The 24,782-nt window shown below is 46.6% G+C and overlaps 1 protein-coding gene across 14 annotated transcripts in view; it reads left to right on the forward strand.

The window, feature by feature from the left end:
- SEC31A (SEC31 homolog A, COPII coat complex component) overlaps positions 1-20,230 on the forward strand; it is a 47,225-nt gene extending 26,995 nt beyond the window's left edge. For 2 of the 14 annotated variants that reach the window (XM_065634858.1, XM_065634863.1), the window contains 11 exons: positions 927-1,100; positions 1,647-1,820; positions 4,411-4,503; positions 5,164-5,293; positions 6,330-6,686; positions 10,767-10,814; positions 12,504-12,562; positions 14,695-14,967; positions 15,542-15,661; positions 18,561-18,632; positions 19,516-20,230. In XM_065634858.1, coding sequence (XP_065490930.1) covers positions 927-1,100; positions 1,647-1,820; positions 4,411-4,503; positions 5,164-5,293; positions 6,330-6,686; positions 10,767-10,814; positions 12,504-12,562; positions 14,695-14,967; positions 15,542-15,661; positions 18,561-18,632; positions 19,516-19,695 — 1,680 coding nt within the window. In that variant the 3' untranslated portion in view covers positions 19,696-20,230. The remainder of the gene's footprint in view (positions 1-926; positions 1,101-1,646; positions 1,821-4,410; positions 4,504-5,163; positions 5,294-6,329; positions 6,687-10,766; positions 10,815-12,503; positions 12,563-14,694; positions 14,968-15,541; positions 15,662-18,560; positions 18,633-19,515) is intronic. The other 12 variants (XM_065634866.1, XM_065634869.1, XM_065634868.1 and 9 more) reach the window with 10 other exon arrangements.
- The last annotated feature ends 4,552 nt before the right edge of the window (positions 20,231-24,782 follow it).

Below are 24,782 nucleotides of genomic sequence, written 5' to 3' on the forward strand. Positions count from 1 at the left end.
TTTAATATTTGCAGTACCTTGCAATGTAATACAGTGAGAATAAGAAAAACATGAGAAAACTTACCAGAAAATCTTCCTGTAACTTAGCACTGGGAGGAAACCCAACCAAGACCAGCTCTGGTATTTGCAGTTGTGCAAGGAAGGCAAGATTGGGAGTATTCCTGGTAAATATCAGGAAAACCGTCTTTGCCGTTACAACCGGCAAACCATGGACAACTCTCCCAAGGGAGATGTTAGGTCCTTTTGGTTAAAATGGTTAAGAAGTGACTTACTCAGATGCCGCAAACAAATGTGCGGTGCCCCAACACTAATAGCATCACCTCTGATATGGCGATGATGGGCATGATGGGCATCAGCTCTCATGGATGTCACCAGATATTTTTATGAAAGCATCCTCTTTTGGTGGACATGCTCAGTGCTGATAGGAGCCGTTTAATAAAGCAGTTCTTCTGGCTTGGAGATCTACGTGATGCACGGCTGGCTTTGCTATTAGAAGCCACTTGGTTGTGGTTGTCAGTTGCTGTTCTTTTATTTCATGTGCTGGGAAAGTTGTGTTTTCAGAGCAGCTGTAACTGTCTGGGAAACCTGCATTTGACTTGAGCTTCAGATCACTGGAGCAGGCTGCCCAGAGAGGTTGTAGAATCTCCTTCTCTAGGGACATTCAAAACCCACCTGGACCTATTTCTGTGCAATCTGCTCTGGTGACCCTGCTTTAGCAGGTGGGCTGAAGTGAAGCAGGTGACCTCTCCAGAGGTCACTTCCAACCCCAACCACTCTGTGATTCCACTCAGGTGAGAGGGATGCAGCCAGGCTGCCCTTAGGAAGAGCCCTCCATGACAGTCATCAGCCAGGGCCTACGTCAACCTCTTGTTCTCATTTGTGGTTGTTTTTTTGTTTGTTGGTTTGTTTTTTCCCCAACCTTCCAGGATTTAATAGAGAAAGTGGTGATCCTGCGCAAAGCCGTGCAACTCACCCAGGCTGTGGACCCTAATGCCGTGGGGACCCTATTGGCCCAGAAGATGAGCCAGTACGCCAACCTCCTGGCTGCCCAGGGCAGCATTGCTGCAGCCTTGACCTTCCTTCCTGCCAACACCAACCAGGTATGGGACTTCAGGTTTTTCACTCCCTCTCTCTGTGTGAATGGGTGCATTTTGAGCAAAGGTCTCTGCACAGTGCAGTTAGTCAGCAAGACTGCCATTTGAAATGCACGTTGGGATATGGCAGTCAGGCTATTTCCCTTCTCCCTTCACTGAGCTGGCACAGGTGCATGGCCTTGTTCTTCTCCCTTTTCATTTCACAGCCTGATCCTTGCAGCCAGTGGCCACTAAAGAAGCAACTGTCCCTGCTGCAAGCCAGACACTGTGAAACATGTACCTTGGCATTTGGTTGTTTTCATTTCCCATCTTCCATAGCTGGTATTCATAGGCAGGATGGCTTGGGAATGATGGAACCCATGATGGGGGAGGCAGGCATATGCAAGGCAGTTCCAGTGGCCCATTGTCTCATGCAGAAAAGACTTATTCTGATCAAATAACGCAGAACAGGATTCTGAGAGAGAGAGAGAGACAGCTCATCCGTGTGTGGCCAGATGCCCTGGGTGGGAGGCAGTGCATTAACCTTCCTTTGCTGTCCTTTTCTGATTGCAGCCAAATATCATGCTGTTACGGGACAGGCTTTGCAGAGCCCAAGGGGAGCTGCTGGTGGGACAGGAGGCCCTCAAGGCACCATACGAGAGACAGCCCGTGCCCAAAGGACAAGCTGGCCCTGTGGCTGGACAGATGCAAGGGCCCCAGGCTCCGGCCCAACAGTATTACCAACAGGTAAATGGGTTTGGGCAGTCAGGGAGGGACATGTGGTTTGGATTCTGGAGAGTGATGGGTAGAGGAGTTTTTTTCCTTTCTCTTGATCTGAGCTGGAGCTGTATGGCATACCTCTACAGAGAGTCTTGTGGTGAAAATCACTGATGCTGTTTTTTCAGTCAGTAAAGACGCCTCCTTTACTCCTCATCTGGAAACATCCCTTAAACACCTTGTCAAGTGGCTGGCATCTGAAGATTAGGTGTTTTCCCCCTTTGATTGGAAATGTGCTGCAGTGCTAAGAATGACTGTGTGAGAGCGCTGCAGGACTTTTCTGTGCTTGCTCTCATAGTCCCTGATGTCTGTCGTCCCATTCCTGCAGGCCTGGGGGCTTGCTCATGCTGCTTATCAGCCTCCTCTGGGGCTGATTATTTTCCTGCCGCAGCTCTGATGTTGGCTGCAGAAGGTGCCGAGCAGCGGCAATAGCAAACTGAGGGCATGTTTTGGTGTGGCTACAGTCTACTCTGAACCTCCCAGCAGGCAGTAAGGGGGCAGGGGCTGGGACAGGAGCAGGGTGCCTGAGAGTCAGCTGTAGCAGAAGAAAGACCTGGTGAGTACAGGACTAATAAGGGAGCTGGGGGCTGTGCAGGAAGGAAGAGGAGAAATGGGGGAGGCAAACGCCCTGGTTTTATCTCCAGACTGAGAACAGCACTTCGTCAGACTACGGTGGCCATCACCGGAGCGTGATGTGGTGGGCAGTCCTGGCTGTGCGTGTGCTTCAAGAGCATCTCCAAGTCCCTAATTCCTCAGAGTGCTGGAGCTCAGGTGGCATTGCTGTACAGGGGGACTATGGACTGAGCTTTACTGAGAGCAGAGCTGTTTCAGTGCTGCAGGTGTTCTTCTTACACAGAGATGGGCACAAGCAGAGGCATGTCGCTGTCAGGGCTGCCCTTCAGGCACTGCCTGCTAGAAAAATAGGGGCAGGAAGGAAGAAGGGATGAAAAGTCAGGGGGAGCTGGGCTATCTTCTCTCCTTGATGTCAAAAATTGTGCCTTGCCTTCTCTCCAGGGTGTTAACAAGGCACATTTCGGAAAGGACAAAACCTTCATTCCATTCGTACAGGATTACCTTGCTAACACTATTGCCTATGATTTTAAATGCATCGTTGCAAATAATTAACTCTGCTACTCTTTCCTGTGTCTTTGACCTTCCTTGTAACCAATGAATTGCCTTGAGAAGCAATGCTGCATGTTTCCCATTTGGCTGTGGAAAAGAGCAGCTGTCCTCTAGATGGCATGCTTTTCAAGCCACAGTCCTCTCTTTCTCTTACTGTTTCAGGAATACCTCAAGATATTATTGAAGCAAGCCCTGCACATGTTTATAAGGCTAGGTGTATCGCAACCCCATGAGCACACTGTGAGTTACCACCTGTGCTCTTGGATTTCCAGGGAGCTCATGCTCAGGAAGAAGGGCTTGAAGCCAATGGGTGCTGTATCAGAAATGTGCCCAGTGGTATGCTGATGAAGCAGAATGGAAAGAAATTACATATTTGAGTCTTAGGATACTTGTTTTGCTGTCTCCCTTTTAAGAAATTGTGTGGATAGGTTTATTCAAGCTTGAGGCAGCCTGTGTTTAGTTGCTGTCCCAAACAGGAACATGTACTTGAAACTTCATCGCTTTTTGGTGTGGGTTTTTGAACCCTGTTTTTCATCTGAAAAAAACCAGGCATGAAAAGGGATGGAAAAATCTTTTAGATGACTCCAGCGATGAGTTATGCAGATATTAACAGTGGTTATATGACTGACTGCACCGTTAGCCCAGCACTGCGCAGGGTTGGAGTCCGATGAACTGAAGTCTTAGGGCTTCAGCCTTCCCTCTGCCTGCATTCAGGTGGGGTGTGGAGCTCCTGGCCCCCCAGATGTGCATCCCATGGCTGAGCAGTACTCCTTCTCCTTGCTCAGGGACATTGCAGGTATAGGAGGGTCTCGGTTTATGTTCCGTCAGGAAGGTGGTAGTGTTTGTATGGAGCTGAAGGGCTTTGGAGTGGCAAAGAAGGAAGACAGAGGAAAGGAGCTGTGGGAGAGCAGCTGGGTAGCATTTAGTGTTAAGATGTATGTTTGTGCATGTGCAAGAGCTGAATATCATATTTTAACCTTTTCAAATTAGTCTTAAGCTCAATTTAGGCAGACTGCTTTTCTGTGAGGCAGTACTTTTGAATTTAACTTAAAACTCCCTGGTGTGGTTTGTAATGCTCAGTGTCATGCCTGGGCAGAGCTGCTGCATAGGAGAATGCAATGAAAGAGGATTTATAACAGTATTGTCATGGCAGACCTGGCTCGCTGGCCCATGTAACGCTGCACTTGCTTTACAGCCTGTTGTAGCTGCCTTTCTGCTGTGCTTCGTCTTCACTCTGCAATTCTCCTCGTCTCCAGAGCACAGTGATCCGTCTATCTTGAATGCACTTTTCCTTCTTCTGTGATTTTTATGGCTGTGTTACAAATGCCAGCATGCAAACCTTTTTGCATTCACTTCTTTGCATCTCGTTTTGTAAGACCCTTTATACTTTTTTTTATTGTTTTGTTTTCCATTATTGGTATTTCTTTGTTCAATTCAGGTTAGAATTGCCCCTACTGTCACTACCTGGAGTAACAAAACTCCTACTGCCCTTCCCAGCCATCCTCCTGCAGGCTGTCCCTCTGACACACAGGTATAACCTTCATTATTCCTCTCTGAGCCCCCGCTCAACCCTGGTATGTACCTCAGTGCAGTCTCTGTGCTTGGCACAGCCTGCTCCAGATAAGTGGAAGGAGCAACTTCCACTTGTGCTCTGGTTGTGCTCCTCTGCACCTCATGTTGCATTTTTTCCATCGAGGCCCAGATGAGTGGTTCTGGAAAGCCTTAACTGGGAGCTTGGTGTGATCTGAGCCCCCACAGCCCAGCCCTTGCTCTGTGCTGGAGTATTTGAAGTGTCGTATTTTTCCTTTCCCTCTTTCCCATGGAAATTAGAAGCTTCAGAGTTAATGTTTAAGTTGTCCAGTGTGGATGGCAGGGCACTCACGGTCTGCCTGAGTACCAGGCAGCACTGGCAAGGACCTCTTCCTTGCTCCAGGGAGGTGTGTGCTGCTCTGCTGCTGCCAAAATCACTGCACATACAGCTTTTGCTTTCGGTGTCACACTGGGCACCCTGAGGCACTGGGGTTGTTGGAGGCATTTGCCCCTGTGCTGGTAGCTCTTCCAGGGAATGTGGTTTCAGGCGTTGAAATGAGAACTGATCATTTTGTTATGATTCTGCTTCAGCACTGCATTACCATTGCTGACTACATCCTATCTCCCCCTACCCCTTTTTCCTGCATTCTTTTTTTCACAGGGAGACAACCCACCTCCTCCAGGGTTTATCATGCCAGGTGCCGTTAACCCCAGCGCACCCCCGCAGCAAGCTACACCTTCCAATTACAGCATGTACTCGCAAGCAGGGCCACGGCCAGCGTACCCGCAGAGTGAGTAGCAGTAGCTCCACTCCCTTCCACCCAGGTGATGAGGCTGCATTTAGTCGGGGACAACCAGTCACCTCCATGGGGCTGGGAGGATTCAGACCAAGCCAGTCCCGCATTTCTTAGTGGGGGGAAAAAAGCCCCCGACATGACATCTGAGGGTTGTCATTTCTTGGTGGGGTCTAGACATCGGGCACCCTCTGTCAGACAGTCTCCTCTGCTGAGAAGGTGTCTGCCAACAGCTCTTAGACTCACTCCTCAGCTGGCCCTTCCCAAGAGCGTGCTGGGGTCAGAAACTGCCAGTGTGAGTCCTGGACGAGCAGCACGGGCCTGGCAAAGCGTGACCCAACTCAGCAGTATGTGGCTGGGCCAATCCAGTCCTCATCAGGACTCTGTCAAGATGGGAAAGGGGATGAGGAGGAAACAAGGGCAGTGGTAAAGGTGAGCAAGGAATGGAACAGAGCATTGACACACTTGAATCAGGAGACTGGAAGTACAGGCACTGGCACCAGGGAGGGAAAAACAAGTACAGCTGGGCAGAGAAGAGACAGGGAGGATAAACTGCAGAGCTCACAGTGAAAGGCTGTGAGCTTGCATTCACTTCCAGAGGTGGCTGGAAGTTCACTTCCCTGACCTTGGTTCTCCTGTTGTGCCAACGTGAGGCAGGGGTTTCCCTTCCTTGAGAGGCACCATGGGGATCGCAATGGTCCGGAAAACAGCCGGAGTGTCTGTGTCCCTCCAGCCCCACACCAAGTCGCATGACGGCTCTGGGCAGAGGAGTTTAGGGGGTAGAATGGGAGTCCTTGCAGGCAAGACAGTCCTTTCTCTGGCTTCCTGCTCCCAGAGGCAGGCTGAGATTTTGAGCAGCTCTGCAAGTGCGCAGGCAGTGTCGTGGGAGCCGAGATTTGGCTGGGCAGATGAGTGGTTTGAGGGGGAAGGGGAGGAAAAGAGAAGGATCAGATGGACAAGGGAGCAGAGACAGATGAAACCTGCTCCTCTGTTATGAATTCACTGACTGAATCTCTTTTTTTCCTGTTTGTAGCGTATCAGACCACACAGCAGTACCCTTGTGGAACAGGGGGACCAGCTCTCTATCAGCCTCAGCAGCCTATTGCTGTCCCTGCTTCAGCCTCCTACCCAAACCCTCCCCCTAACACCACCCCTTCTTACCTGCCCTCTGCCCCTCCCCACTCCCTGCCCTCCCCACTCTACCCCGGGCAGCCTCAACCCTCCCCGACAAGCTTGAATCCTGTCTCTTCCTTCCCTCTTTCTCCTTCTGGCGCATCCTTTCAGCATGGCAGGCCAGGACCTCCAGCAACTTCTGCAGCTTATACATTACCTACTGGACCAACAGGTACTCTGCCTGCAACCAGTGACCTTCCTGCATCCCAGAGAACAGGTCTGCGCTTGGACAGGGGGGCAGGCGGGGAGGGGGAGGGTTTTGCTTTGTTACTCAGCTCAACATGCACTTTTTCCTTGCGAATGCTTGTGCTTAGAGGTCCGCTCAAAGCATTTCTAAAACACAATTTTCCCTTTGCATCCAGCAATGATGCAGCCGTGTTGCTGCAATGAGCACTTACTGTGTGAGCAGTCGTCTTTTTATTGCGAGTCAGACCTTGCCACAAACACAGAGCTTTTGTCTTGCCTGAGCCACAGTGCTACAGCATGGTCTTGTTGTGAGGCTGTCGGATAACCGTGGTTGGGTGGTGGCACAGGTTTAACTTTGTGAGGCTGGCACCAAAACCTGTGATGTGGCTGGAGAGCAAAATACAAAAATGAGCAAGTTTTCCTAACTGCTGCAGAGATGATACCAATTCTCCTTGCAGAACAATTCTGCAAATGTAGTTTGTCACTGTGTCCCTGGTTTGTGAGCAGAATTTAATTCTGGGGTTGGCAACTTATTTAATTCAAACAACATTTCCTGTGGTATCACCTCCCTTCCATTATTTTTTCCATAACCACTTAGTGTGATAGGATTTATTGTAGCTGAAAATGCCTTAAAAGATCATCAGAAGTGATTTAGAAATGCTTTTATGTGTCTCTTTCTTGAATGCTAGTCAAAAGCATGTGTGTGTGGCTGCCACATAAGAGCATGTCTTGGCACTCATGGTGAAAGAGCATGGGGCCGATGTCTCATTGTGACTGCCTGGACATAACTGTTTGCTGTGGGGCAGTGGCCTTGCTTGGGATAACAAACCTGTCTCTTCACTTAGCAGCCTGTGACACAACAGCTTTGCATATGTCAGGCTGTGCGGGAAGGATGAGCAGTTGTTTTCTAAACCCGGCCATAAACATCCTTCACATCCACATGGTCCAGCTGGGCTGTTGAGGTCCAGATCTGGGAGTACGAAGCCGAGGGAATATTAGGTGGGATTTGAGGGATATTCCAGGGATGCAGACTCTGCTGACAGGTCTTAAGGACCCTACTGTGATTCCTTCTTTTCTTTCAGAAGTGTGTTAGGGGTGATGTAATGCAGAAAAGGCAGATTGCCTTTGTCTTGGCAGCAGCGGTCCTAAGGTGTCACGGTTTAACCCCAGCTGGCAACTAAGCCTCACGCAGCCACTCACTCCCCACAGTGGGATGCGGGAGAGAATCAGAAGAGTAAAAGTGAGAAAACTCATGGGTAGAGGTAAAGACAGTTTAAGAGGTAAAGCAAAAGTCATGCACACAAGCAAAGCAAAACAAGGAATTCATTCACTACTTCCTATCATCAGGCAGGTGTTCAGCCATCCCCAGGACAGCAGGGCTCCATCACATGTAACACTGACTTCGGAAGACTAACACCGTAACTCTGAATGTCCCACCTTCTTCCCCCCTAAATACAATACTAAGCATGATGTCATGAGGTATCAAAAATCCTTTTGGTCAGTTGGGGTCAGCTGTCCCAGCTGTGTGTCCTCTCAGCTTGTGTACTTGGCACAGCTTGAGAAGTTGAAAAGTCCTTGAATTCTACTTAGCAGTAACTAAAACATTGGTGCCTTATCAATATTATTCTCATTCTAAATCCAAAACACAGCGCTATGCCAGCTACTAGGAAGAAAACAAACTCTCTCGCAGCCAAGACCAGGACAGTAGGTGTTCCTGGCATCCGTGAGCCTGGCATTGCCTTCACACAGACACTTGTGTTTGAGGGAGAAATGGTCTTTTGCTCTGTCAAAAATTAGGACTGGTGTAGGGCAGTTGCCAGGCCTGCAAGGAGGGAAAGAGGCTTTTTCGCTTTTTCCCCTGCATCCTGCAGCCAAACTCAGTGTCCTCTCTGTTCTTGGAGGTGCCGCACTGTGACCTCTCCTGACCCCATGTTGTGGGGCATGTCAAACTTGTATCTCTTAAGCCAGAGAAATTATTAAATTGAGCAGAGGAAAACTTGTTGGATAGGGTTCTAGGCCTGGGATGTGAAGCAGCACATTACAATGCAGACAGCATAGCTTCTGCACCTCCGAATAAATGCAAGGAACAATAAAATTGTTCTTTCTGATCTGTTTTACTACTGTACTTGCGTCACTGGCAGGCACTTCAGATTTGTCACTTGCTAAGTTCCTTGCACTAACAGTGGAGTGACAGTTGTGGCATGCTCAGAGCAGGTGAGGCTCTGTACTCTGAACAACAGAAGTTATGGACATGAATGATAAGACTGGTCAATTTATAAAATTGCGTAATCCACATAGACAGTAATCTAGCACTATGTCATTTTAATATAGGAGGAATAGAAACATAAAATAATTTAGGTTGGAAAGGACCTTGAAGATCATCAGGTCCAACTGTTAAACTAACACAGCCAAATCCACCACTGAACCATGTCCCCAAGAATATAATAGAGTAAAATAGAAGCAAAGCAAACTAGTTGTTATCGGCATTGCCTTGCCAGATTTCCTCTCAAAATTAAAAGTTGTCCATATTGTGCTTTTATAAAGCTTTCTGAGAACTATCGGTGCTCCTTGCATGGTGTGAAGGCAGCCAGTACAAAGTGTCAGACCTTCAGGAACCTAAACTCGGGCATCGTCTCTGATTCCTGGCAAATGCCAACCTTGGGCTGAGATGCTGGGGTGGGTTCCAGGACACGAGGACATGCTGGGGCCGGGTGGCTCACGCAGGCAGGATGCTGACAGGCAACTGGTGCCTGCAGCTGGAGAACAATGGAAAAAATATAAGGGGCATCTGAAGAGCTTTCTCTGTTCTCTTCCAATTTTTAGGTTACACTTTTCAGAAAACATACAAGTAGAAAAAGAAATCTTGCTTTGTAAATATAGCAATGACAGTGTGCGTGCTTAACCACCAACATGTTTTCCAGAGTAGCTGTGTTGCTTAGTGAAGGGCGCCTTGGCATAAGATCCTGTAGGACCATAGAAATCTGCAGCCAGATTGTCACCTCTAACTCTGAATATCCCAGTGCAGAGCATGTAGTGATGCTGATCTTGGCTTTGAAGTGGTATGGTTTTGTGTGTGGTGGTGATCTAATCTGGGAACCTCATGTTTTACTTTGCAAATTCATTAAAAGGCGAAGGTAAGGGAAAAAGGAAGAAATATCTCAAATTCGAACTCTTGAAAAACAGCTGGCCTTTCAACTGGTTTAGATTTAAAGATGCACTTACAAAAGAAACAATTCTATAAGTATCTTCTGATTTTTTGCAAATGTATATAACGTCAGTATGTTAAGCCACATTTGGAGCTTCAGTAAGCAAGAAAGCCCACATTTAATTTCATTTTCAACCTATGTCACTTTGTGTTCCGATAGATCTTGGAAGTTGCTTTCGAGAGAGTTTTAACTTTCAGAGTGTTGAATCTTGTTTGAAATTGTGATAGAAGAATTCTGAGCTAAGGGAAAGGTTTGCACCAGAGCTACGACTGCATCAGATGAACTCCAGGGACAGGAGTTATCTCATCCCTGATGTTTCTCTTCTCTCTGAAACAGCAAAGGCTGTGTTGGCTGTGGTTTGCCATTTGGTTTTGTTGCTCAGTCTAAGCAGGCAATGTGTCTCTTCACATGGGTGTAAAGCTCCTGTGTGAACGTGCCTTTTTTTTTCTGTGCTGGGTGCAGTTGAGAGAGTGCCTTGATTTGGGAAAATACTTGATGTCCACCTTGAAGTCAAATACTTGAAGCATCTCCTGAAAAGCTTTTTGGAATGGTAAAACCATCAAGAAATGGTCTGTCAGTTGTGCTGGCTGGTAGGAATAGAAAATGAGAACACTGGAAGAGGTAAGAAAGTGGGCCAGGACTTTGCCACATTTGTTAGAAATAACTAGAAACACTGATTTACTGCATGGGAAGAGCAACAGGCTTTTTTTTTCAGGGAAGGCAGACAGAAGCAATTCCATGGGATGGTTTGAACAAATGACTTGTCTCTAAATTGTCATTGTAATTAGGTTAAGTATTTTTTTCTTCCAACTATTTGTGCTTATTGAAACTAAACTGTTACAGACAGAGTGTTTTATTCTTGCAAAGAAAATCTTTTTTTAGTTCTCTTTGCATTTTATCTGCAGAAAGCCTACCACCTCAAGACCAGGCCTCTTCCTCAGCAGGTGAACTAGGTACCACCTAACCTGAAAATAATTACAGCCACTACATTAAATTAATTGAACAGACAATAATAATATATATGTTCCTCAGAGAACATTGTGATGCTGTTTGCCAATTACACTTTAATCACATAATTTTAATTCCTTAATTAAAACAAATAACAACATATCTGGAGTTTTTAACCACAGAAACAAATGCTGGTTTTCCTTTTTTAAAGCAAATTGTTCTAGAAACTTAACAGCAATAACTGCGATTTTCTTAGTGCATTACTGCTATCAGCACTGCAGAAGTTAGACTTCCTATATCAGAAATACTCTGGAAAGGGATTTTTTGGGTGAGGAGCAAAGTAGCCCCTGGGGCACATGGCTGTCAGGAATGGTGCTGCCTTTGGGCAAAAAGAAATTGTGAGTGAAAGGGGTTTTAAATTGTTTTTTGTTCACCCCTTTAACATGCTCTGGATGTGGAACTTGTTTAACAAAAGCTCAGGAGCAAATGAAATTTCAGATAAATCGAGCAAATTCTGCAGTGATGTTAAGCTCCGCTGTCTAAGGTGCATCCATCGTCTGCTAAGTGAGAAACACTGTGGTGAAAAAGTCCATTGAGTGGGGATTTGGTTTTGTTGGCTTTTTGTGGCTTTACGCAATAAATCCTGACTAGTTGGCTAGGCCACAGTAACACTGAGCTTTAATGCTGTGGTCCTGGTGACACGCACTCTGTGGTGAGATGGGAACTGTTTCTAATGCACAAACGTGAGCTTTGGTGTCCAAATCTTGCAGCTGCACAGAGCAAGCTTGCCTGGAAGAGCAGGAGGTTTGGTACAGAGCAACACCCCAGACTTGGAGTGAATCTGTTCAGACATCCCCCATGCTGCTTCCAGTTTCAAATCAATTTTTTGGTGCAAAAAGCTGGATTTGCCACCTTGCTCCAGCAGCTCTGCTCTGCTTTTGGGACACAAAGCACCTGTAAAAATGCTGGCAGGGGCTTCTTAATGGCTCCTTTGTGTCTGCAGAGTTGCTGGGTGAATCTGGCCTCAAATGTTTAAGGCTCCTGATGTCTCTTATGCCTCTTCTCTCCTTGTCGTGTTGCTGGGCAACACATCTTACTGTCACGTATAAATCCATCACAACACACAGTTGCAGCAGCAGCTCTTGGGAAATGGGTGCAGCTTAATCATGTTCTTATTCACCTGTGATTTCTGACATCTCTTCTGCTGATTAATGTTTATAATCTTACAGTGATCGCGGGGGGGAAAAAAAAAGTTCAAAACAGTTCTAATTTCTTCTAATATGATATGGGTGGGAGAAACCTGCCCTGGTGAGCGTGAAGCTGTGCTAGCACATGCGGTCTGTGTAGCAGAGCTGTGTTTTGGGCATGGTAGGCAACTGCCCAAAGGGCCCTTCTTTCAAAGGGTATGTCTGTTCAAAGTTTTTCCTCCTGCAAGAGAAAGTTAATTAAAAAAAAAAAAAGATGGGGGGGTGGAAAATAAATTTCTGTCAAACTTGAGAACAGTTGGTCAAGATGCCAAACCTGTACAGTGGGCACAGAGCCCAGAGGGTCTGGTGGCTGAATGGTGGAGGTGCTGGGAGGCTCTGACTGACACAGGAGCTGTTCTGGCCCCCAGACAAGGGCAGAGGAGCGGGCAGGCTCTGCCAAGACCCTGCCGTCCTCCAGGGTACTTAAAGTCTCTGTTTTCCTTTCAGGACCTCAGAATGGCTGGAACGACCCTCCTGCCCTGAACAGAGCTGCCAAGAAGAAGAAGGTACTCTAGGAAATCCTGTCTCGACACAATTGAGTGCTGACCGCTTGAAAAGCAGTAACTTGAGCTGCTCCAGGGAAACTTGTTGGCAGGAGAAGGAAAAAGAAGGGTTAGCAGCAAACAAAAGCTGTGCTGCATGAGCAGAAACTGCCTTTGTGCTTCTCCAGTATGACATCTCTCTCCCAGAATATTTAAGCCTCTAAAGAGATGGTGGCATTTTGCTAAAGTTGCGGTTGTTTATAACAACATTGATCCTGGTTTGGGGAAAGAAAATATCTCAGGCTATTTTCATCTGCAGTAAAGCAGATGAGTTTTGCAGGAGATGATACTTACATGAAATTATGAGGCCATGCAAATTGTTATAGATTACAGCTTTTGCTGGAGCTGAAAGCAATTTATCCTGATTAAGGGTCTGAGCCTGAGAGATCTGCTGAGAGTAAGACAATTTTTGTGACGGAGACAATGTAGTTTTGTAAAATGGATTTAGATTGCAGCAGGACAGAACAAGTGGGGACGCTTGGCACAGAGCAGAGGTAGCCTTGTCATCCCCAGGTGCCACTTTAGTCTTGCATATCTCCACAGTAGTCGGTGTTATCAGCTGCTCTCTGAGCCTGGTGCTTTTTGGGAAGTAAGAGTCAATCTGGAGCGTGTAAAGTGTGGGGAGAAAAAAAAAAAACTTGGAGCAGGCAAGATATGGTCTGAGTGATGGCAGAAGTCTCCCTTCACCTTTGGGTTTTTGGTTGCTGCAATTCAAGTTGAGCTTTTGGAGGATGGAGGGATGGATGGATGGTGCTTTGTGTGCTCCTCACTGCCCCAGTGCTGGGACTTTTGTCACACAACAGCCAGTGTGCTGCCTTTAAGGGCTTCAGGCTCTCAGTCAGAGGAGGAGAGCTGTCAGTGAGAATAACTGTTGGACCTGAGAGCTCAAGAAGCAGCTTTCTGCAAACAGGGTTTTTGCTACTGCTCTGCACATGTGTCACAGTCAGAATTTCTGCCATAGCCAGGGCGTGAGGGTTGGCTCCTTACTAAATGAGGAGTCATGTGTGTTGTATTCCCTGTTAAATATTTAACAAACCTCTGCCAGAAATGTTTGTTTGTTTCCCTCATGTCCACTGTATGAGAGGGTGGTTTAGGAGATTATAAAATGACTCACCATGTGGGCTACTGCAAAATAGAAGAACCATCTTGCATTTCAAGCCACAGCATAATTTGCAACTGTTTTCCACCTAAGAACTTAGCCAGCACTCAAAAGTTTATTGCTGTGTCATTGCTTTTATTATTGACTTTGTCGATGCTGTATTTGGAATGTTTTTCTTGCTGTCCCAAACCACTAGCTTAATTCTGGCATCATTCAGTCAGGGTATCATTCAGGGTTCTGTAATCTTTCCTTTTTGCTGTGCACACCCGAAGAAATGTGCACATTCCTATGGGAGCTCTTTCTTTTGTTTGGATTCCTGTATGACACATAGCAGAGGTCAGTAGCTCATTTTGTTGTTTATTTCCTCTACCAAATGTTTCTGAAATGCCCCTGTGTAAAGACTGGCAGATGCTTAGGGATAAATTTGAAATGCGCTTATAATCTGTCTTAGTGCAAACCTGCCAGAAGCTTGAAAGGCTTTTGGGAGCTTTATTGGTGCATGTTGCTAGCAGTGAGCTATGTACTGCATGGACAAAAATGTACCCTTGAAAATAAGACCCACAAATCTAGATATAATTACCCAATAGTAAGAACAGATGTAGGTGTGGGTTAGTTTTCATTAGTGCAACTGTCCTGTTCATGCTGGTCTGCCCAACCTCTGGTTTGTGCCCTTAGTGGAAGGGGGAACGTGGCTCTGATTTGAGGTTGTTGTGCCCAGCAGAGCACACAGGACTGGGAACACTGGAGGATATTACTGCCCAGGGCACTTCTTGCCATCCAGCTGCAGCCAGAAACAATGGATTCTGTAGTCAAAGTGAAATCCTGTGCTGCCTACCCATGTTGTTTCTCTGTCTTGGGGGCTCAGTGCTCTGCTCAGCAGAGCTCGCAACCGCTGCAGGTTGGGAAGTCTGCAGCAGCTGAGTGTTGTGCTCTGCGTGCTGCAGCCACAACAGGATAAATAAACTGTTTTGTTGCTTGTTTGTTTGTTTTTCTCCAGGTCCCTGATAACTTTCAGCCCCCAGTTCCCATCACCTCCCCCATCATGAACCCGATAGCGGATCCGCAGTCGCAGATGCAGCAGCCTCTGGCTCCGGCACTACCTGTGGGCACACTCAGCTTCCAGCCCCAGCACGTCCCTGCGGGCCAGCCTGTGCTGCAGGGTGGCTACCTGCCTGCTCCCCAACCCCTGGGGCCCTGCATCTTGCCACCCGCTGTCTCCAAACCCAGCACGGAGGGGGCCCCTGGGGCCCCCATTGGCAATGCCATCCAGGTAAGGTAGCCCCAGCGTGGCACGCTTTTCGTTTCATAGAATAGTTGGGGTCGGAAGGGACCTTCAAAGCTCATCTAGTCCAACCGCCTGCAATGAGCAGGGACATCTTCACCCAGATCAGGTTGCTCAGAGCCCCATCCAGTCGAGCCTTGAATGTCTCCAGGGACGGGGCGTCCACCACCTCTCTGGGCAACCTGGGCCAGTGTTTTGCTGCAGGTTTGTACGTAAGTGGAGCCTTGCAGGCTCGGGATCCTGTTGGCCAGGCATTTCTTGTACCTCCAAAATGCACTGCAGCCCTTTTAGTCACTACCTTTGCACCATGCTGGCATTTTGCTACTGTAATCCCCTAGACACTACCTCTTTGCAGTTAATCCTCTAGTCAGTATGGACCAACAAGCTGCTTCCTTCTGCAACTTCACAGCTCTCCAGAGGATGCTGGTAATATCACCTCCACACAGCCACAGGGAAGAAGTAGGAGTTGTGCCAAGCTGGCTAATAATGCCACTTGGTTTAGTTCAAAACAACATGTGGTCACAGTGACCTGGATAAACCTCACCTGCTCTCTGTTTCTCAGCATGTGCAGGCACTGCCAACGGAGAAGATTACCAAGAAGCCCATCCCTGAGGAGCACCTTATTCTGAAGACAACATTTGAAGCTCTTATCCAGAGGTGCCTGCTGTCTGCCTCTGATCCGGTAGGTCTCTGGGGTGTTCCCAGAGCACCCGTGTTTGGGTGAATGCATATGGTACCTGCAGCACAGCCAGCCACCACAGCCTCTCCTGAGATAGCTTGTCCTTCTAAGGGAAATGCACAGAAAAGCCACAAGCAATGCATAGAAAAGCTACACACACAAAGGATGTGCCAGTCTGGGGCCAGAGCAGAGCCCAGCTGCGTGAGGACTTTGACTCTGGTCCTTATAGCCCGCAGCACAGGTAGAGTGTGATGGTGCTGTTTATGGGCAGGGAATTAACCTGTTGCAGCCCACTCTATTGCTCTCTTCTAAGGAGGAGGGTTGGATTTGGTTACAGTTGAGGTTTTGATATTGATGGTTAAAAAAAAAAAAAAAGCTAAAGCCTTTAGAAAGGGCTGTCCTTGCTCCTGTCAAGTGATGGCTGTGGAGGCATGCCCTGTGCTGAGCTGTTCAGGAGGGATATCTTGTTCATTTGTTCAACTGCTTCTTATAATTCAGAGCAGGAAGCAGCTGGTGTATTATGCCAGGTCTGAGCTGAGGCTCATACACGTGAGTACGTGCCTCAGATTTTGATCTGTGATTTCTGATTAACAAACTCATTTCAAAAGGAAACGAGTAGTAGAGAAATGGAAAGTTAAGAGCTTTAACATGACCACGGGAGCTGAATAGGAAAAACCTTTCCTGTGGCAGTCAGTGCTTGGTAAATGAGCCATCCGTCTCAAAGCTTCCCATTTATTTCCAGCGGTCAGTAAATAACATGCTGCCCTAAAGCCCAGCTGCTGACTGTTCAGCTCGTGCCCGCCACATGCCGAGAGATGGATGATGAAGGACAGGCTGGTGGCATGCAGAGAGCTTTGTGCGCTAAACGTGCTTGGTCAGCAGCACGGACTCACGCTCCTGTTACGGCGATCGGGAGCTGAGCGGCCTGAGGGCTCTGGGTGAATATTGGGCATTTGATGCCACTCCTGTACTGTGTCCACTGCACCATTTCAGGTGGCTCTGTAGTTTAGACTTGACATTCACATGTACTTGCTCCTTCTTTCCCCTTTGGGTCTCAGCCTGGCAATTTCGGGGTGGACTCCCCAACACGTTCCTTTCTAGATGCATTTTGAGGCCATAGACCTTTCTTTGGACAGGCCCCGTAAGCTCCAGTAGCATTTGATAGATGAAAATCATTTCTTTAAAGATTGGGCTGTAGCATGCAGGGATAGAAGTCGGATACTGCACAGATCCTTTGACCTTTTCTTCCTCTGAGTGCCCCTTCTCCCAGACACACATGGAAGGCAAAAGCATTTGGTTCACATCTGCACCCAGCTATTGCTTTTCTTCTCTGCCAAAACATTTTGCTTGCTGCTTGTTAAGTCTCTGTGATTTTCTTAGGCAGAGCAAGTGTTCCCAGCTGAGAGATACTGTCCTGACTGTATACAGCAGTTACTGTCAGAACAAACACAGACACTACTCAGTTATTACATTCCAAAGGGAAAAATGGGAATATGGAGAGATCCTGCTTAGGGGCTGGAACGGGAAGCAAAGAGTGAGGAGAACAACCATCCTGCGCTTCTTCCACCTCATTTCCTTTGACTGGAGAGGTGTCTTGCTGTTTACTAAACACAGTTTATTCCTCTTTGCCCTAGTTGGCCATTTGTAAAATGAAACTAGTGTGTATGTTTTTTCACAGGTTTTGAAACAAATGATCCAAACTCATCTATCTGAAAGAGTTACAGACCAAGGGAATTAGCCAGATTCTTATCTGCTCCTCCTGGGGTACTTATTCCTCACTTGTCTCTGTTCCTTGACAACATAACTACTGCTGAGGGGTTTTTCACACATGGCCTGAGAGATCTACAAGCTCTGTTCTCTGCTGTGCACTTGACTGTCCAAACAGCTTTCCCTAATTTCTAGCATAGCAGGCGGCCACTAGTTTGTCTTCACACCCGAGCCAGAGCATTGTCATAGGCTTTATTTTCTCTCTTGCCAATTATCTAATCCAGGGAAACTTTTCCAGTTCCTAGGAGAAATGGTACTATCCTAAGTAAAGATGGATGGATGTTGCACACTGAGGAGGAAGTTCCAGTACTCTTGTGTGCTGACGCCGTTTCTGCTGCTGTTGGCCACCTTCTTTTTTGTGCTTCTGTAACTATAACCTTGATGCTTTATTACTGTTTTATTATTCTGGAACAAAATCTTCTATTTCTGTAGTTGTTTGTTTTTTAAAAGAAAAAAAGTGGATTAAAAAATGCATTTCTCCAGCAGCTGCTGTGGCATTCCAGGTGGAATATACTGGGGTTATTTTAAGAGCCTTTGGTGGTTAAATAATCTCAGACACATCAAAGGGTGGTTTATATAAAAGCATGGAAGCACAAAAGATGTGTAAGGACAGTTTGGATTAGGCTGTTAGTTTTTCTGTTGACAGTAGACACAAACTCCTGGCTTTACTAATCACATAATGAAAAATATAATTAGGATTTGCCGTAAATGATGACTGACTTGTACATACTTGGACTTCAGTGACTGCTTGTGCCCTTAAGCTCTCATTGACATTGCTGGATATGTGATTCCAGTAATAACTTCATTCAGATATCACTATGCTTTACCAGTGAACCATAGAAAAAGAATTTCTACTGCAATTCATGATTCTGTCCCTTTAGGATGCACCTCTACAGTTTAATATTTGCTGTAGTGAACTAGAGCGGTTACATGTGGAGAACTACAGTCATGTCACTTGGTCTTTCCTCGCAAAATCAGGGATGAAAAGTACAGAGCAAAGAATTAAAATTATGTGGTAGGAAAATGTTGTTGAGCAAGGAATTTCATGTGCTGTGTGGACTTCTTTGCAGTGATATCAGATCAGTCTGGTGGTGGTAAAAGTACTGTGTTTTAATTATATTCTTCTCTCTTGCAGCAAACAAAGAGGAAACTAGATGATGCAAATAAACGTCTGGAGTTTCTATATGACAAACTTAGGGAACAGACAGTAAGTTTTCTTTTTGCATTTTTTCCCCGATCAAACATTGCAGGTATAGCCTAGAACTTCATGAATGGTATGAACCTTTCTGCAATGTGTAGCACGTGTTTGTTCTTTCTTTGCAAGCATTCTTCAAATCCCTTTATTGTATGTTTCCATGCATTTCCCAGAAATGGTGCAATGGAGTGCTTGGCCACAAGTGCCTGTACAGACTTGACAGTGTTTTGAGGTCATATCATGGGTTTTATGGTGCCATGCAGGGGCTGCACTGAGCCAGAGAGCAGAGCTCCTTGCAGCAGGCACTGGGTGAGTGCATGAGGAGGGTTTCTGTCCCCAGCTGCTGGCAGAATGAGCCAGCAAGTTCCCCTGCTGGGACTATGAAGGACATGCAGCCTGGGGTCAAAAAAACACCCAGATTTAAATGCTGGAGGCTCACTGATTTCACTGGAAGGCAGATGTGCAAGTACTCTTGAAGATCTGGTAATTTTCTGAAAGCCTTCCAGGAGGTCTTGTAGCAGAACAAAGGACTGGGCTTAGATCTCTTAGTGCCTTAGGATTAGAGTGCTCGTTGTCCTCAGGCCATCTTTGCTGAACAGTTAACATTAACCCAAAGCTCAGTGGGTTTTTCATGTGCCACAGTCTATCACAGCAGCTCTCCCACCTCAGGGAATTGCATCCAGGGGCTGGCAGTGAAGGCTTGCAGGGGTTTGCAGTGTCGTGCAAAGAAGGCACGTTCTGGGTGAAGTCTGCTGTTAGGCTTCCCAGTGACTGTTCCCAGTGTGGTACAGCTTTCAAGATAGCTATATTTAAATAAGGGAATGATTTCTTCCTGCACCTTCCTGAGGGCCAAAGGATTTCTGTTATTCACCTGCCTTGTCTGGCTTCCTTGCAGCTCTCTCCAACCATCATTAGTGGTTTGCACAACATGGTGAAGAGCATCGAAACCCGCAACTACCAGGAAGGACTGAACATCCACACACACATCGTCAGCACCAGCAACTTCAGCGAGACCTCTGCTTTCATGCCCGTTCTGAAGGTTGTCCTCACCCAGGCCAATAAGCTGGGTGTCTGAAGTAACTCTGCATCTGCAAAGCCTTGACGGTCGCTTTTCCAAAGAAGTGCACTTCTGTGGCAAACGCGCAGGAATGGACCAAATGCTAGTCCTTACAGCACGTCGCAGTAGAGCGCTGACAAATGGCATTGCACTCTCCCTGCAAAATGCTTCCTTCTAGGACAGCCGTGGAGCCCTGGTGCTTTTCTTTTTATTTTAATCCTTTTCTCATCCCTAATGATTCTTATTTACAAATAGTATATTTAATGAATAATGCCCCATATTGTCAATTTTTAGATGCATGTTATACGGCTAAACAGTGGCTTTTAATAACAGGTATACATGTTAAAACAACAAGATGGGTTGTGTATCAGACCCTAAAACAGTCTTCCCTTCTGCCCCACTGTTCCTTATCCACCAGATTAAAGAGTCTGATCGTATTATAAGTGTATGTGATCTTTCATTTTATGAAGCTGCTTGCAGTTCTGTTATTACAATTTACATGTTTAATAGCTTAATTTTGCACTGGGAAAAATGAGCAAAATAAAGGCTAATGTGATATTTTCAATAAATGTTAATTTATTAAAATGTGTCTTTTTGAAGTACAACTTGGAGATTTTGAACCTGGAGTACAGTGGGGTTGCTTTCTGTTGCATCCCAGGCTTGAGGATATTTTTTTTTCCTCCATGCTCATGACTAAAGGATCCATTTAACATTTACACTGACAGATTTGCATTTTGAGAGAAGGTTTGGCAAGGATTTTGAACACATCTGCATGCATTTTTTCAAAAGCTAAGAGCAGAAATGATGCAGAGTGGTTTCTGCCACCTGTACAGAGACACGGATGTTCAGTGTGCAAGCAAGGTGCAAATTGTTTCTTGCAATCCCCTGAACCTGGAGGTGGCTGCCTGTGTTGCGCTGGTGACCTCTGTGAGGATGTGCAGTACTGTGGAACTGCAAGCCCGCTTCTGCTGGCCCCTGGCACACTTGTTTCCTGCAGCACAGCTGGAGTTGGCTTCAAGTTTTAAAAATTGGAAACAGTGTGACATGAAGAACAAGTGTGTCTAGGAAGAACAGTTGGAAGAAATGTCCAGATTTTTTAAAATGAAAAGGCAGTTTTCCCTGAAAATTACTTAAGGTATCTGTGCCTGTGGAATGTAGATTTGGCAATACATCCTGCAAGCAATATTATAAATAACGATGCAAATCATTGCTGACTTCTGTGACTTAAACTGATTATAAGTTACAGATTCGTTGGGCAAAACAGTTCCATTCCTCTGACAAAATTATACTTAATTTTGTCTTTCCAGTCTCTTCTGACCTCATAAGCTTTTGGAATTCATGAACACAAAGGATCCACCTGGAGTTCCTTTGTTTCAGGAGTTTAAAAACCAATTTGAGTGATTTTCTTCCCCTTCATCTAGGTTACAGGTTTCCAAGCAATGTTACAAGTCAATGGTGTTTTGCTCCTGTCATTCGGAAGGTTTCCAGGTGTCCTGCTTTGTTCATCCATGCACTTACTAAAAACTCCTTGCCCAGCAGGCTCAGGTGTTGGCTGAATCACATCAAAAATTATGTTAATGCTGCCAGAAATAAGGAAATCATAGTCTGCCTCAGTGGGAAAAACATGCAGGTCACCAGCCCTGCTCTTGATTGCTGAGACCACATTCTCTAAGAAGCATTTCTCAGCACCTCCCTATCCAGATGAGACGGGTAACAGCTTGGTGTGCTCCACATTTCCTCCCCTAGGACTCTTTTCTGCAAGCTTGGAATGAAGTGATGGGGCCCCGATAACAGGGAAAGCAGGAAGAAAGGGGCTTTGCAAAAGAAAAAAATGTTGTTGTTTGCAGGGGAAAGCAGAATTCTGGTAGCTTGGTACCCTGGGATGTGTGTTTGCACCTGCGAAAAGGACCACTGCATGGAACTCCAGCAGTGATGCCTCCATCAGAGCCAGCTGGGCACAGCCTGGCCAGAGAAAAGTGGACCCTTGTGTCTCAATTCAAGGGGGAAAAGAACAAATTTTAAAAGAAAGAACAAGCATGGAGGTAAATGGGAATTAAAAAAACCCTCAGTAGGGTGACAAGCAGGTGTGCTGGGCTCGCCTGGTGTTTCTGTGATGTGCTGTTCTGCAAGGAAAGGAAAGCAAAAAAGAATCTTGGTACGTCAGGACCAAAGTGGCTGGGAGGAGGTGGTCATGCAGGTGGTCCACAGTTTCTTTGTGAAGCTGGTTGTTTCTGGCAGGAACAACTGGGAAGGTTGACGGTGGTAGGTGGGATGCCTTTGGCTAGGTGTGGGCTTGTGGACAAAAGCATTGCTGTAATTTGGAAGCCCATAAATTGGGAATAAGAGGAGCAGTGGGACCTGAGAGGATTAGCTAGGAACAGCTCCTCAGTATGGTGTGGCTTTGCAAAAGGCCAGGAATGTTTAATGGCATTGCACAAGCCTTCGTGAGACTTCCATCTGTGTAAAAGAAAATGCCAAGCAAGAAGGGGCTCAGGCATGCAGATGTCAGGGACTAAAGAGTTTAATAGGAAGAGACTAAACAAGCTTAACTTTTTCACCTAATGAAGAGTACAAGGGAATTGAGTTGACTGGAACTAAAGAGCAGCACTAGCATGAGAACAAATGTGGTATGAGCTGGCCATGAGTAAACTTGGGCTAGAAATTGGTCAAAAATGAGACCACTGGATCAGAGAGGAACACTACTTTTTTTTTTTTTTTTTGAGGTGAAAGTATCTTTGGGTACTGTGACATTTCACCACAATCCTGGATGCTCTATGTCAGCGGTGGAGTAACCTTGCTCTCCTCACCAAAAGGAAAGCTGTCCTTCATCTCAGCCATCCTCAGGAGCTCAGGAGCAGAAAGCTGCACCGCCCAAGTACCTAACAGGAGTGGATGTGAAAATCTGCTGCTTCTCTCCTGAGAGCAGCTGGGATGAATAATAATAGTTCACCAGTTATGCTGCCGTCTGCTTGTACCTTCAAGGAATGCCAAGCAATTAGCGACCCATCTGATATTATAAACGCAAATGGCCATCTTCATTTACAGAAGGCAATGAAGCTCTGCCAATTTACACCGGGAAAAGAATTGGTCCCCAAATAGCCAAAATTTCATCTCACAGAGTGAGAAGAGATTTATACCATGGCATTAACACCAAAAGAGCTATTCCTGTTTGTGCCCTCCCCCCGCTCCCCAAGGCTGCAGGATTATAAGAAAAAGAGATGGGTGGAAATGCGAAGGTGTAGCGCAGCAGCACGGGTGTTGTCCAACAGCAGCTGGCACCAGGAGGTATCTTGCTACCGCAGTTATCACCATCCAGGCAAAAGCACTGGCGGGAGAGTTTGTGGGAAAGGGCAGCATTGATGGAGTTCTGCTGCAGAGGCAAACAGGTGGGGATGTGTTGGGGTCAGTGCTGCAGAGCAGCCCCACGATGGGCAGAACATCTAAGTTAAGTAATTGAGTGAAAACCTTTTCCTGCCTGTGAAGCTCTGTAATGGATTTACCTTGTTTTTGCTGGCAGAGGCCCAAGGTCAGCATGAGACACGAACGCTGGGGATTGTCTTTTAATCGCTGCAGCATTTCTAGCCCAGGCGGTGTTTACATCAGATTGGGTCTGTGTTGTGCCTTTCGGATAACATTGTTCCCTGACACAGAGATTGGGAATGTGGGTTTACTGTTCAGTAACTGTGTTTCCTCTGCCCAGAAAAGAGCATATGCCAGACTGACAGGGCTATTGAGAGAGAAGGGAGAGGGCTCTTGCTGCCATAGCTGTTTCCCCCAAAAACTACGGATGGGAGGGGGCATGTTTTGGGAAGGATGGCAGAGACAGCATGCAGGGCAGTGGCATCGCTCCCCAGAGCCTGGCAGGCTCCCCTCTAGCCATGTCCTCACGCTCACCACCACACTCACCTTCACTGCAGCAGCACAAACCCCACCGTGTCGTGTCGTTAGCCTGGCTGGAGATTCTGTTATGCCTGAAACGGGACAAAAAGGAGTCCCTGGGTCAGGTATTTCCTTCCCCTGTCTCTCCAGCCCAATGTCTGCGATCCCACGTGGCTTCGCAGCCATAAGAGTTTGCTGTTCTGAGCCACACTAAGCACCCGTTGCAAAGACAGGGCAGGATGTACAGAGCCAGGCATGGCTCAAAGCTAAAGGAAAAATAGTCTTACACAGCCCAATGTCTGCTGCTGACTCTGCCTGCCCCGCAGGGGATGCTGAGCATCCGCAGGGGCTGCCGGGGCCAAGCTGATGTGCTCGGCCTTGAATGAGAGCCAAGGCCACTCTCCGAGCACACTGAGGAGTGTCGCAAATAATGTACTGACACCAGGAACAGTTTCAACTTGTCCAATCTTAAATGGGGAAGCTCAGGGCTAAGCTCCCGGCCTTGACTCCGCTGTACGCTAAGCTGGTCCTTGCCATGTTTGCTCTGCCAGATCAGACAGAAACATCACCAAACAGCCAGGTGGAATGTACAGATCCATTTAATGCAACCCTCATTCCAAAGAGACTAAACTGGTTAAAATTCCTGTGAGATTCAGAGCTGCAAGTTAGCCAGAAGAGAGTCTAATTAAGAGAGGATTTATTAAGGAGCACTCTAAAAAGACAGCTGCAGCTGACCTTACCAGCAAGTCTGTGACTATCTGGACAGCACAAGGGAGACTTCTTGGGAACCCGTTGCCTGTACTTTGCCAGGTACATGAGAAGCTCTTCAGTACATAAATATTGAGCACATCTTTCTTGCCCTTCTGTTTTTTAGGCTTTGTTTCCTTCTCTGCGACTTAAAGCCTTCATTTGAACAACACTTTGGAGTCACTACTTGATTGTTCATGGCAAGAGAAAAGAGAAAAACAAAAAAAAGGAGGCCACTCATCAACATTTTAAAAAGCTCTGCGCTGAAATGTGATGGTAGCAGGCAGTGGTAGCATAAATTGATACTCAGTGTGTCCTCATGAACCATTCGCTGCCTCTCATCATCACTGCCCTCCTTCCTTGTTCCAGGCGGAGAATTCTAGAAGAATGTTTAAAAGATATCAGAAACAACCTTGGGTTTAATCAGACACTCTCTGTTGATTCACTTGCCTCAGGAGGTGTAGTTAGTAATTAATTAG

Source organism: Caloenas nicobarica, chromosome 4 (assembly GCF_036013445.1).
Source record: "Caloenas nicobarica isolate bCalNic1 chromosome 4, bCalNic1.hap1, whole genome shotgun sequence".
Taxonomy (NCBI): Eukaryota; Metazoa; Chordata; class Aves; order Columbiformes; family Columbidae; genus Caloenas; species Caloenas nicobarica.